Source organism: Solea senegalensis, linkage group LG18 (assembly GCF_019176455.1).
Source record: "Solea senegalensis isolate Sse05_10M linkage group LG18, IFAPA_SoseM_1, whole genome shotgun sequence".
Taxonomy (NCBI): domain Eukaryota; kingdom Metazoa; phylum Chordata; class Actinopteri; order Pleuronectiformes; family Soleidae; genus Solea; species Solea senegalensis.
Genome location: NC_058041.1, coordinates 2975808 through 2989032, shown reverse-complemented (window position 1 = coordinate 2989032; position 13225 = coordinate 2975808). Strand labels below are relative to the sequence as shown.

At 42.2% G+C, this 13225-nt stretch overlaps 2 protein-coding genes across 6 annotated transcripts in view; both read left to right on the top strand.

The window, feature by feature from the left end:
* The first annotated feature begins 242 nt into the window (after window positions 1-242).
* Window positions 243-5346, top strand: ercc4 (excision repair cross-complementation group 4). 2 transcript variants are annotated; one of them, XM_044013121.1, is made up of 10 exons: window positions 243-600; window positions 1527-1707; window positions 1834-2029; window positions 2111-2318; window positions 2441-2621; window positions 2726-2857; window positions 2960-3054; window positions 3488-4158; window positions 4262-4374; window positions 4475-5346. In XM_044013121.1, exons 1-10 carry the CDS (start codon window positions 424-426, stop codon window positions 5221-5223), a joined length of 2703 nt encoding a protein of 900 aa, XP_043869056.1. In that variant the 5' UTR covers window positions 243-423; the 3' UTR covers window positions 5224-5346. The 2 variants fall into 2 exon arrangements, with proteins under 2 accessions (XP_043869056.1, XP_043869055.1); XM_044013120.1 differs by having other exon boundaries at window positions 245-600; window positions 2960-3064; window positions 3492-4158.
* Window positions 5347-5848: 502 nt separating this feature from the next.
* mrtfba (myocardin related transcription factor Ba) overlaps window positions 5849-13225 on the top strand; it is a 32116-nt gene continuing 24739 nt past the window's right edge. For 3 of the 4 annotated variants that reach the window (XR_006358243.1, XM_044013829.1, XM_044013827.1), the window contains exons 1-3: window positions 5849-6037; window positions 9845-9932; window positions 11630-11876. Coding sequence is in view for 3 of the 4 variants with exons in the window: in XM_044013829.1 (XP_043869764.1) it covers window positions 11717-11876 (160 nt within the window). In the remaining variant the exon portion in view is untranslated. The remainder of the gene's footprint in view (window positions 6038-9844; window positions 9933-11629; window positions 11877-13225) is intronic. The other variant, XM_044013828.1, reaches the window with a different exon arrangement.

Below are 13225 nucleotides of genomic sequence, written 5' to 3'. Positions count from 1 at the left end.
AATTATTGCTGCATTTACTCCGTGAAGTATTTTCATAAATACGAATCTGTCAAAAGTTCCATTTTTAATGAACACATAAAAGACAAACGTTTTTATAAAGATTCATAGAGGCTGCTGTAATAAAGATAATGTATTTTATTCCCTTTGTTATTATGGGAAAAGCAGAAAACTATTCATTTCATATTTTGTACCTGCTATAAACCTCCGAGTCGCTAGATGGCGCTCTTGATCACAAACACATGTCAAACGCCTCCTTTGTTTTTGCCACCACGTGACCGGATGTGCAATTTCAAAACATTGACTAGCAGACGCGAGTAGCCCGTGTGCGGTTTGTTTCAAATGTCTTTACCTGATATTTATCACTGATAGTGAAAGGAAACTTTTTGAATTCGTTGCGAAGAGGACTGCGCCGGTGTGTCCGACATGGCGGGCCCGCTCCTGGAGTACGAGACGGAGATGTTCCTGAGTGTGTTCGGCTGTGACGGGCTGCTGGTGGCGGCGGAGGGGCTTGGGATAGACCGCATACTACTGCAGTTCATGCGGGTTTACTCCGAGCAGGACAGCCTGGTGCTTCTGCTCAACACAACTACACCCGAACAGGTTTGTCAGCTGAACTAGCGAGATTCAGGTCTTTGGTGGACACGTTTAAACCCACCTTTTTGATAAGGTGTATCTGCAATGCGTTCAATAGATTGTATGCCATGTGATGCATTGACTCCAAACCACTGTGTTATAAAAGTTTATCAGAGCTCAAATCTTTGTTTTCTTTTTAATTGCACAAAATACACTCACTAGCCACTTTACTAGGTGCACTAGGAGTGACACCAGGTGTGGTGTTCTGCTGCTGTAGTCCATCTCCGTCAAATTTCGACATATTGTGATTGTTTTCTTTATAACTTGTGTGTTCAGAGACACTCTTACCTGCATACCTTGGTTATAACGTGTAGTTAAGTAACTGTTGCCTTTCTGTCATTATAACTCTGATCGCTGGCATCAACAAAACATCTATAGGGGGAACAAAACATCTCTAGGGGGGAACAAAACATCTCTAGGGGGACCATATTCTCTGTCCCCCTAGAGATGGTTATGAGCGGAAATCCCAGCAGATCAGCAGTTTCTAATATACTGTACCCATGTTTGGGTACAGTTTGGACTTCATCCTGCCCTAAATGCATTGAGTTGCTGCCATGTGATCGGCTAATAAGATATTTGTGTTCACAAACGTGCTGTTTAACAGGCGCTCCTAATAAAACGACTGGTAGTGAGTGTACTTAACATGAAGAATTGAGCATGCATAAGTATACTCTTGGTGCTGATCCCAAGCCAGGATACATTGAGAGGGTTGTTTCAGGAAGCAAATCTATGCCAAATTATGTTTATGGGCAAGGTGAAAATCCTATATGTCAAATTGTATGAATATTCATGAATCGTCAAAGCCCTAATAAGAAGAGAACATAATACACATCAGGCAAGACATACGTACAGATAATAGAGGTTTTGGTGGACTTTTTACTTTGGCTTCTCAGGAATATCTCACAGAGCAGTTGCGTGTGGAGGGTGTGACCCACCTGCCCAGGACAGTGACCAGTGATGTCCAGAGCACAGAGCGTTATAATGTTTACACCGAAGGAGGAGTGCTGTTTGTCACCAGCAGAATCCTGGTGGTGGACTTCCTCACTGACCGCATTCCTGCTCATCTCATATCAGGTCAGAACTTTAAACTGGCTGATTTTGACTAAAATTCATTTACACAATATATTCATATTTGGTATTGAACTGCAGTATATTTCACAAGTGTTCCTATGTGCCTGTTTTTCTTCATTCATGGTTCAGGCATCCTGGTGTATCGCGCCCATAAAATCATCGAGTCTTGTCAGGAGGCTTTCATCCTACGCCTGTTCAGACAAAAGAACAAGACTGGTTTCATTAAGGCCTTCACTGACAAGGCCACAGCCCTCTCCTCAGGCTTCTGTCAGGTGGAGCGTGTGATGAGGAACCTCTTTGTCAAGAAGCTCTACCTGTGGCCCAGGTATGGCAGGACATTCTACACATCATAGCAGGTAAAGGAAGCCCTTTATTTATATCCTCCTTCACCTGGCTCATTTGACAGGTTCCAAGCATCAGTGAACACAGCACTGGACAGGCATAAGCCAGAGGTGGTGGAGCTTCATGTGTCACTGACGCCAGCTATGAGGGCCATCCAGAGCTCCATCCTGGACATTATGGGTGCCTGTCTGAAGGAGCTGAAACGCTACAACCCGTCTCTGGAGGTTGAGGACCTCTCATTGGAAAACACACTGGGAAAGGCTTTTGAAAAGGTCTGCTGCTGTGTTACTGACTTTAACACAACCTTTGCATCGAATTAGACTCAGACTGCCTATGTGTATTTGATTAAAATGGATTTGCTGTACTTTTTAACCAAACTTTCTATTCTACATAGACCATTCGTCACTATCTGGACCCCCTGTGGCATCAGCTTGGAGCTAAGACCAAGGCACTGGTCCAGGACTTGAAGGTACTCCGTGTTCTTCTGCTTTACCTCACCCAGTATGACTGTGTCACCTTCCTCAATCTCCTTGAGTCACTGCGCTCCAGCCAAAAGAGCTTTGGCTCCAATTCAGGTAAACCTCCATAGATACACTGTATTTTTCTGTTAAGTATAATATTGTTTTCTTAATGCCCAAAATGACCCCTGTTCGATTTCATGTCATTGTTGTTGTATTAGGCTGGCTGTTCCTCGACTCCAGCACCTCCATGTTTGTGAACGCCCGGAGTCGAGTGTACCGCATCGCTGAGAGCAAGAAGAAACTCAAAGTGGGATCAGAGGCTGAGAAACAGAAGTCATCTTCTGCCTCAGGTGACAGACATTTGAACACTACCCTGACAGCAGTAATCCTCAGAGTGGAAATCTGTTCAGTATATGTATTATTGAGATTATGGTTCATTGTGTTTTTGTTAGAGGTGAAACGAGACCTGGTGCTGGAGAAAAGCCCAAAGTGGGAGGCGCTGACTGAGGTGCTGCAGGAGATTGAGAGGGAGAACAAGAGCTCAGAACTTGAACCAGGTTAGAACGTGCTGTTGTTGGAGCATGAGAACGGTCCATCATGTATAATAGAGCTGCAACTAACGATTATTTTCATAATCTGTCTGTTATTTTCTCGACTAATCGATTAATCGTTTGGTCCATAAAATGTCAGAAAACCTTTCAAAATGTTGATCAGTGTTTGTCAAACCTGGAAATGATGATTTGTTTTGTCCACAAACCAAAATGATTCACTTTTTAAGATTTCTTTGTTATCCAGAGCAAAGAAATGAAGAAAATATTCACATTTAAGAAGCTTAAACAATCAGAAATCTTCTTTCAGCTATATACATCATAGCATATAAAATACAGAATAATATAATCCACATACATACACATTCGCCCAAAACTTGTCCCACAACATCATGTGGTTGAATTGATGGTAAAATACCCTACATGTTTCCTCCAGGTCGTGTGCTGATCTGTGCCAGTGATGACCGTACTTGTGCCCAGCTGCAGCAGTACATCAGGCACGGCTCAGATTGGCTGCTGCACAGATTATATACTCGCACGATTGGCAAACGGGACTCCGCTGCTGCTGCTGCCTTGGACCTTGAGTCACACAGTAAAGGAAAAGGTTGGGCCAAAAAAGGAGGCAAGGGGAAGGAGCCCGCACAGAAGAAAAACACAAAATCCACGAAGAGTAAAAGCAGACCGTCTCTGACCCTGACCCAGATGGTCGGGAAGGGGGAGACTGACGAAGTTGCCGCGTTGGGCAGCAGCGGAGATGACGAAGAACTGATGGAGGACGATGAAAGCGAGGACGAACAGATGAAGTTGAATTTGTCCTCTGATGCTTACTATGGTGTGCTGAAGGAGCCTCTGACTGTTATCCACCCGCTGAAAGGCTGCACCGACCCCCACAGCTTGACACGGGTGCTGCACGAGGTTGAACCCAGTTTTGTGGTGCTGTACGACGCTGAAGTGAGTTTTGTCCGACAGCTGGAGATCTACAAAGCCAGCCGGCCTGGGAAGGCACTCCGGGTTTATTTTCTCATTTATGGAGGATCGACAGAAGAACAGAAGTACTTGACAGCACTCTCTAAGGAGAAGAAAGCCTTTGAACACCTCATCAGGTCAGAAATGTCTTTGGATCAGTATCCGATTCAGTGACTTGTTTCTGAGTGTTTCTCTTTAAGATTCTGCTACTAATTAGTGTTTGTTTGTGTAAAACTGCAGGGAAAAAGCTACTATGGTCATACCGGAGGAGAGGGAGGGACGAGAAGACACCAACCTCGATCTTGCTCGAAATTTAGAGCCTGCCAATGCAACTACCAACACCCGCAAAGCAGGCAAGTCAGTTTGGGCTCATTTAAAAAAATTGCTTGTGAAAAGGTCTACAATAAATGTGTTCATGTGACCATGTGTTTCCATTCTTTTGACAATCACCAGGAGGCCAGGAGCAGCCGAAAGAGCCTTCGCGAGTCATTGTAGACATGCGTGAGTTCCGCAGCGAACTTCCCTCCATGCTGCATCGCCGTGGACTGGACATCGAACCGGTCACCCTAGAAGTAGGTGACTACATCCTCACGCCAGACATATGCGTGGAGCGCAAGAGCGTCAGCGATCTGATCGGCTCTCTGCAGAGCGGCCGCCTCTACACCCAGTGTCTCTCCATGACCCGCTACTACAAGAAACCAGTGCTGCTTATTGAGTTTGACCCAGCGAAACCGTTCTCCTTGACGGCCCGATCAGACTTCCGGCACGAGATATCATCGAATGACATTTCTTCAAAACTCACTCTTCTCACGTTGCATTTTCCCCGGCTGCGAATACTCTGGTGCCCCTCCCCACATGCTACGGCGGACCTTTTTGTAGAGCTGAAGAAAGGCCGCCTCGAACCCGACGCCGCCGCAGCTCAGGCGGTCACGGCTGAGTCGGACACGGTGGCTGAATCAGCAGGCCTCTATAACCCCGGACCTTATGACTTTCTGTTAAAAATGCCTGGGGTCAGCACGAAAAACTACAGGTCCTTGATAAAAAGTGCAGACAGTCTGGCGGATTTAACCAAACTCAGCCAGGACAAACTTGCAGAAATACTTGGAAATGCTCACAATGCTAAGTCACTGTATGAGTTTCTGCACAATGTTGCAGATGTTCCTGCTCCTGTGCAAAAGGCCAAACACGCATCAAAGGAATAAAAGCGTAAAATCAGGATTGTTTCTACATTGTGAAGCTGGATGAAAATGTCTTGTGTAAAACTAAACAGAAAGAATTGTCTCTGTAGAGTGTCTTTGTACATTTTTAAATCCAACTGCATTTTATAGTAATGTGTTGAGTGAACTGAATTCATATGGGTTTTTGTATTGTATTTTGGAATCTAAACTAATTAAATAAAAACATTTAAACAGTTTGATATCGCACAAACCGTAGCAACTATAATTGACTTCCCTTTCCTTTTACTTTGCTTATAACTTTCAAGGAAAGGAACTAGTTTAGATCACAAAATTAAATTAATTATGCCACTCATTGTAATCTGCATATATACTGTATGTTTATAATGATCATTTTATTGGATTAATTTATTAATCTGGAAACTTTTTACAGATCACTGAATAGACCTAACTCCGTTTTAGACCCAAGTTTTATTTTTCATACAAAAGTATAGTTGAGATCACTTTCATTGTCATTGTTAAGGTTAATGTACTTTTCTGGGATTTAATTTGACTTCAAATGAGTCAAAGTCCATGAATATTGAACGAATGATTGCTGGTCATCATGATCCCTGCCCTCTGCCACGCCCCCTAACGCTTCCTGTCCGACTGCGTCATTACGTCAGTCTGCATCCGAACCGAGACCCAGTCGCAGCCATTTTACTCCGCGAAATAAACTTCAATCTCTCAGCTTGAGAGAGGGGGAGAAAAACTGCGAAAACACCGCGGACGGTTCCGCCGACTCCAATGGATACGTGAGACAGAGCTCGGACGTTTTCGGATTTCATGTCTTCCCAGTTCGGTAAGAGCAGACACCCGACGCGGCGCTGTCTTGTTTTTAGCATGTTAGCCCGTGCTGGCTAAGCCGAGCTAACTAGCGAAAATTGTGAGGCGGCTGTTGTTGGGGAGCATTTCATGATGTGCAGAAAGGGGCAGAGCAGACGAGGGCTGCTGTGACTGAACACCGGGGCTTTTACTGCATGTGTTTGACCACATTCTTTTTTATCGACGCGTCAACGTTAGTCCGAGAAATGATGTCTGTGAACGCACCTATTTGACTGTCTGCAACTCACTCACCTGTCAGATTTCAAGTAACATGTCAACGTTATCTCATCCCCCTCACACCCGCCCTTCTCCCATGCGATAACACAAACTGAAGGGGAGCTGACTGCCATGTGACTCTGTGTCAATTTGCACATATTATAATTTAATGTTACTATATATATATATATATATATATATATATATATATATATATATGTACATACATATATATTCAAGTTTAAATGATATTTATGTGCAGTGACTTCATTCATCTCACCTCTTTTACTGTGGATGCTTTTTGAATTTCTGAATCAGGTGCTGATGCTGCAGCAAATCCTGGCAGGGGTTTTGGGGTTTATGTGTGAATCATCCAGACAGGCAGGATGTGGGGATTTCAGTCCCATCCAGTCAGTCTGTCATTGAAGCGTGTGAAATATTAGCTGCTACTTATGCACTGTGCATATGGTTGGATGGCAAAGTAATCATCCCTGTGTGCCTCTAACCTCCCAGTGCAGTATTCATTTGCGAGAAGACTCCCTGCTCAGATGTCTTTATACTTATACCAATGTTTCCATGTCTCTCCCTGTGGCAAATACAAAAATACAATACAATTCTATATATATATGTATATATATGTATATGTGTATATATACATATATATATATATATATATACATATATGTGTGTATATATATGTATATATATATATATATATATATATATATATATATATATATATATATATATATATATATATATATATATATACATAGTAACATTGTTTTAAACTACAATGATAATTTGTTAGATGATCAATTAGGTTTTCTTTCTTTCTTACATATCAGTAATCCCAGAGTTGTTAAAAACAAATTATGACATGCTTTATTTCAGCAACAAAAGAAAAAAAGACACATTTTAATGCCTGTTTCAGCTCCTAAATTGTGGAATGAGCCCTGACACTTTGAAAACACATTTACTTTAGTTGGCTTTTAATACAGAGTGAATTGTTTCTTATGTGTGTTTTAGCTTATTTTCTTAATTTTTTTATTTATTTATTATTTTTAAGTGCTTCATTGGCCTTTATGTGTGTCTTTTAGTCCTCTCATTGTTGATTTGTATTGTATGTACTGCACACTGGTCCACCCTGTGGTATAAACATGTGCTTTATAAAATAAACCACATTAAATTTGGATTGGATTAAAAACATCATCCGATACTCTCAACAAAAACACCCCTTATTACCCAGATTGTTCCAATTAAAGAAATAGACATCACAGCTGGATTCAACATTGTCTAACCAATCGTCTTAAAGGTGTTGCAATGTGAGGTATCCAAGTTAAGTGTGTACATACGGGAGGAAAAAAACGTTTTGTTTGGATTTTCTTGTCCAAACAAAACTAGCACACAACCTATATTTTGTAATCCATGTATCTTCAGGGTCCGAGCACACACGGTTAGAGGAGCCTATTGTAATAATCTGATTTGTATTCACCCCACAGAAATGGTCTTGTCTAACAAGTGTGATAACACGCCATTGCAGGCAGCATGATCTGACCTGGGCTTTTTTACACCAAGGTGTGGCTGTCCTATGGATTTTGACTGCATACTAATATTATTATTATTATTATTATTATGATGATGATTATTATATTTGTCAAGTCCTTTTCTTTCCCTCACTGACAAAGAAAACGGCTTTACATCACGTGTGTGTGTGTCTGTGGGAACGGAGCAGAACAGTGACTCTAGTGAATGAGCCACAGCAATGACATCATTCCTGTGTTATCTTTGGATAAAAGCAGACTTGTTTTTCTTGGACAAGAAAGACATGGTCTATTTAAGGCGCAGAAAACTGCAGACTCAAACTTTTGTTTGTCACTGAGTGGCTCTCAAGATTTGTGTGTACAGAGGTGGTGTGTATATGCAAGGTAAATTAGTTTAGCATGTCTTACATAAGTACAGAATGAATGGCTTACACAGCCAAATGATATGAACCAAGTGACAATCATGAGTGCAAAAAAAAATGGTATTGATTCGTATCAACATGCATTTTTAGGTGGTTATATGTAAGTCCTGGCTCTTTTGTAATGGGTGCTTGGCATATTCCTGCATATCACATAGACTACACCACTGCTATAAGCCTATTTCTCTTCACTCTGCATCTGGGTTGTTACTATTGAGCCTGGTTCTTGAAACTAAAACCAGACATATTTGATGTTGCATGCGTGGTTGCTTGTGGGCACTTTATCACGAAAAGTCTCCACAGCCAGGCCTGTTCGTTGCAAAGTTGACCCATGACCTCTTCTCGTCAGAATGCGGGGGACTGGGAACTGACAAGTTCTCTGTGCCACTGTTGAAGATACATGGCACTTCAGTTTTACAAGTTCCCATTTGGTCCTCAAACTGCAATGCAGGAGTTTTTGAAAGCAGGGTATTGTATCCACTCGTGTCTCTGTGTGACTGCACTAGTGGTATCTTCCAAGTTCATGCCAAATTCTGCCAGCCTGAGGACGGTAAAAACTTTATGGATGTTTTAACAGGCCACTGTCAAAGATCGGTCCTTATCATTCACGACTCAACTATCAGCTGTGTATGGAAAGCATTTAGTTGCAGTTGAGTTGCACTGACGTTAACAGAAGTCATGCCTGAGCTGCACAAAATGTCTGGCCTTTGTTGTTTCTACTACTACTAAACTACTCATTTATTTTCTAAATTCCCCGCAAGCATTCTTACTCCAGAAATTGCAATACTAAATGCAATTTAATTATTAAATGGCCTATTTAAAAATGCACCGCTCTACAGAAATGTAGTAATGCTGTATCAAGGAAGGACCCAACATTATTATCATAATTATTATTATTATTATTATTATTATTATTATTATACCATGTGAGAGCAGTGTCTGTCATTCTCCCTCAGACTGCTGAGTGGATACCACATTACAGCTCTTTAGTCATTATTAATACTTAAGAGTTTCTTTTGTCTGTGCATAAATGACCCACTTCCTTTGTCATAGAGACCACTGCAGATTATCCTAGCAACCTGTGAACATGAATGTTCAGCCCATGGCGCAGCCTTGAGCGTGTGCTCGATTCATTCACATGTCTTTATGTGGCACTTAGAATTTTTCAGTCTCTATTAATCTTCAAACAGCCCTTTTCAGTTTAGGTGCTCCTGATGGTGTTTGTTCTCATTTTGTATTTCAATGGCCGTTAATTATGTAAGGCCACGTTACATAATTCCTTTTTTAATTGATAAATTGGGATTCTGTCATGTTTTCTTGCTGTGAAGTAGCGAAAACTCTTTTCTAGAAGCATCAGCTCTGGTTTTTTGTTGGGGTTGAACATTAAAAGAGGGGAGAGAGTGCTAAGAGACAAACAGTGTCAGACAAATGGTTGGGCTTGATGGCCCTAACAGTGGACTATAATGTATTTAACGGTAGAGACACCACAGGAATACTGCCATGTTTTATAAATGTCAAATAAAAGGAAATAAATGCTTTAGTGATCTAAAATTTGATGAATTTCCATGTTATATTCATGGTTGCTCTTTGTCTGTCTTCCTCCAGATTTGACTCCATGGCTTAGCGTGACTCTGCACAGCAGTTAACCCAGACGTCTCTCTCCTCCGTCCCTTGCTGTCCTCTGCTACCAACGGTATGAGTGAACTCACTGACAGAATGACAACCACAGCCTTCCTGTGGTTGTGGTAGCCAGTCACACTTGCACGTACAAGCACACAAATATGACTTGGTTTAGGAGGTCTCGGAAACACATGTGTATTTCTTTCTCTTTTTTTTCCATTATCACTTCTTCTGTGTCTGTGCTTTTCATTGTGAACCTCTTTGTGTAGATTAAGTCTTCTGAATCTGATTAAACTGTGTAAGACTTTCTCTCCTCGTGCCATAAAAATGTCTGCAAAGAAAAGGGAAACTAGTTCAGCATCAAAGCAGGGAATGGGGTGTTCTACTCCAATGCCACACCGCCTTCCTGTCCCACTGAAAGCCAACATGATGGAGAACAATAGCCCTCGATCAGGGTCAATGTTCACAGAGTCTCTTCAAACAGCTTGGACATGGCCCAGAAAATCCAAAGTGAAAGCCTCATATGACAGGACGCACCCTTTGATTGTAATCTATCGGAAAGGCTTACATGTTGCAGACCAAAGGCCAGTTAAATTATTAAAATTGCTGTTACTGAACCACTGAGGTTGAACTGCCTGTTGCATGGAGTCTAAGGTTAGGCATTTAATCGTTATTAAATGGCAGAGAGTGTCTGTGAGTCAGAAGCCAAGTTTCAAGGAGTGAGGGAATTCTGAAGCGATGGCCAGATTCAGCATGCACCAGTTCAGATTACTAGTAAGTGCTATATTAACTGGGATTGACACTCATGTCAAAGTGATATCTGAGTAACATTTCATTTTTTCATTGATTTTATTGGAGCAACTTTCTCTCTATTTAGGAAATGGTGCTTGCACTTTTAATTCAAGCTCATTTAATTTTTAACTCTGTCCTCCTCCCGTTTTTTATTAGTTGAGGGGTGGTAGTTTATGCAACATGTAAAAAAAAACCAATTATCTTAAGGGATAGAAAAGAACAGCAGGAGGTGATGAACTATGGTGTTCATGATTGGATACTTCAGTAAAACCAGCAGAGTTGACAGCAGTCACATGTGTTGTTTCACTCGACTTCCTCCACCGTCTCATGCCTCTGCAGAGAGAAATAAAAGAAGCCATAGGAACACAGTGGTTCTCAGCCAAACACAACACATCAGGACGGTTAATAAAGTGCGCTCATGCCTTGGAATGGATTGTGTGGGTGCTGTTGGAGAGCGATAAATAGCTTACATGTTTAGACGGAGCAGTCCGTCATCTCCTAGTTAAGAGGCTGCTGTGAAGCCCTGGATACTGAACTGTTTGTTTTGCTCCCCAAAATGTTTCCTGCCCCTCTGTTTGAAATCGCCACAGCGACGTCATATTCCAGATTATGAAGCTCGTCTGCACAGAGAGAACATTCATGTGCAGACTGGCGTTGTTTCTCGTGAGCAGTGGTTTTGAAGTGATCATTCGGCGTAATGGCCGACCCAGCTCGTTTAATGACTAATTTGGGCTGCGACTGAGCTCTTCCAGATGGCTGAAATTAAATGCCACTCTTTGCATTTCAGCAGTTGGGTGAAGTAGTCATACCAACAGGATGATGATGGTTATTCAGGATTACTGTTCATGAGGAGCCCACAAAATGTCCCCGAGTGTGATGTATTCCTCCTGTTTAAGTTGTTGTGTGAGAGCAAAAGAGCGGTCCTTCGTTTTCCTGCTAACTCCTCATGCTCTCTTTGATTGCCTTGTGTCCACGCAGGTAGCAGCGAGACATAACACAAAGGGACGGTCACCTATACCCTTGTTGCTTGTGTGAAACCCTCCCCAACCCCTCTCCTGAGGCAGGATGGAGCCCCAGGCTTACCACTTGCTTGGTGCAGAGGGGGATTGTGGGGTGTTGAGTCTGCTGGTGCCCAGTCCACAGAGCGAGGCGGTGACCCACGAGATGGAGGAGCTGTCGCTGCAGCCCGCACCGAATCTACCTTCACTCAGCGAACGCAAAAATGGTAAGGTCATGTGGCTGTTCAGGCACAGAAAGACAAAAAAATACCTCCTTAAAAAATCAAACACTCGAAAAAAAGACTGTGAGCCAACATCATCATCAGGCTCTGATTCATTTTCACTTGGAGTGTTTGTCATCAAAAGCCTATTCTGCCTAATAAATCATATTTCTGGTTAACTGTAATGATTATCACTGTTTCTACACAAAATCAAGAAAAATACTCCAAATATTACAAAATCAACCTTGTTAACCTAAGTAAGACTGGGTGTATAATGGTCATGTGTGCAAAGGGAAATTACAGTCGCTGAAATTCAATTATATAAATAAATCAAACACCCAACATTTAGCTAACATTTAATATATGTAATAATGTCAGGACCTTTTGGCTTTGGTGCAGTTTTTCCACTGTGGTCACATACTGGTTACGGCATTCCCAGTTTGACCTTAAATACTCGTTATACATAGATGGGCGTCACACTTTTTTTTTTTCTAAAAGCACGTCCACAAGCGTACTTCCTGAATCAACCAAATTATCCTCGCGTTTGCCAGCTTGCGTGCGTCTCGTCCCCCTCTCGATGCTGTTTTGGCTTCCGCGTAGGACCGAGTCAGGCACTGATGGATGGGTATGCCATTTCCAGATTTTGGGAATGGGTTAGATTCACGCTTGCGTTTGCCAGTTCCTAATCACGGTTGAGATGGCGCAGGGAGATCAGTCTGGTTTGCTCACTGTGATATTACCATGCACAGAAAGTTCTTAATTTTTCAGTTACGGTCAACACTCGCAGGGTGTTTATATAAAGTCATCCCCAACTGGAATACATGTATGTTTTGTGCGTTAGTGCACACAAACCATCTGTGTGCTGCTTTCTGCAGGGAAAGCACGTTAATGTCGCGATGGTGGAAAGCGTCTGTGGAATGTCAACAGTAGTAGCACCAGCTCATCTTCTTAGCTTTGGTCGCTACCCCCCCCCCCTCCAGTGTGAGCACACACCTCTCATACTTTCCACACTCCTTTTTACTCATGTAGGCTTTAACATGCAGGTGTCGATCTGTCACAATGACAGGTGTGAGTGTCTCAGACCACAAGGCAAGTCATGAAAGTTGCAGATCACAAGAAAAGCCTCTTCAGACAATTAACAAAAGACGGACAGCTGTTTTAGGGAAGATAAAATGCCAGACTTTTATTCGTCTTGTGATTTTTTTGGATTTTATCAGTTATTGGCTTGCATCTTGGGTTTTTCAACAGGTTTTCAGTCTCCCTCTCTGTCTCTCTCTCTCTCTTTCTCTCTGTCCTTTGTTGACTGAATTTATATGTAAGCCTCCACGGACCTGCCAAGTCGCCGATGTGTTTGT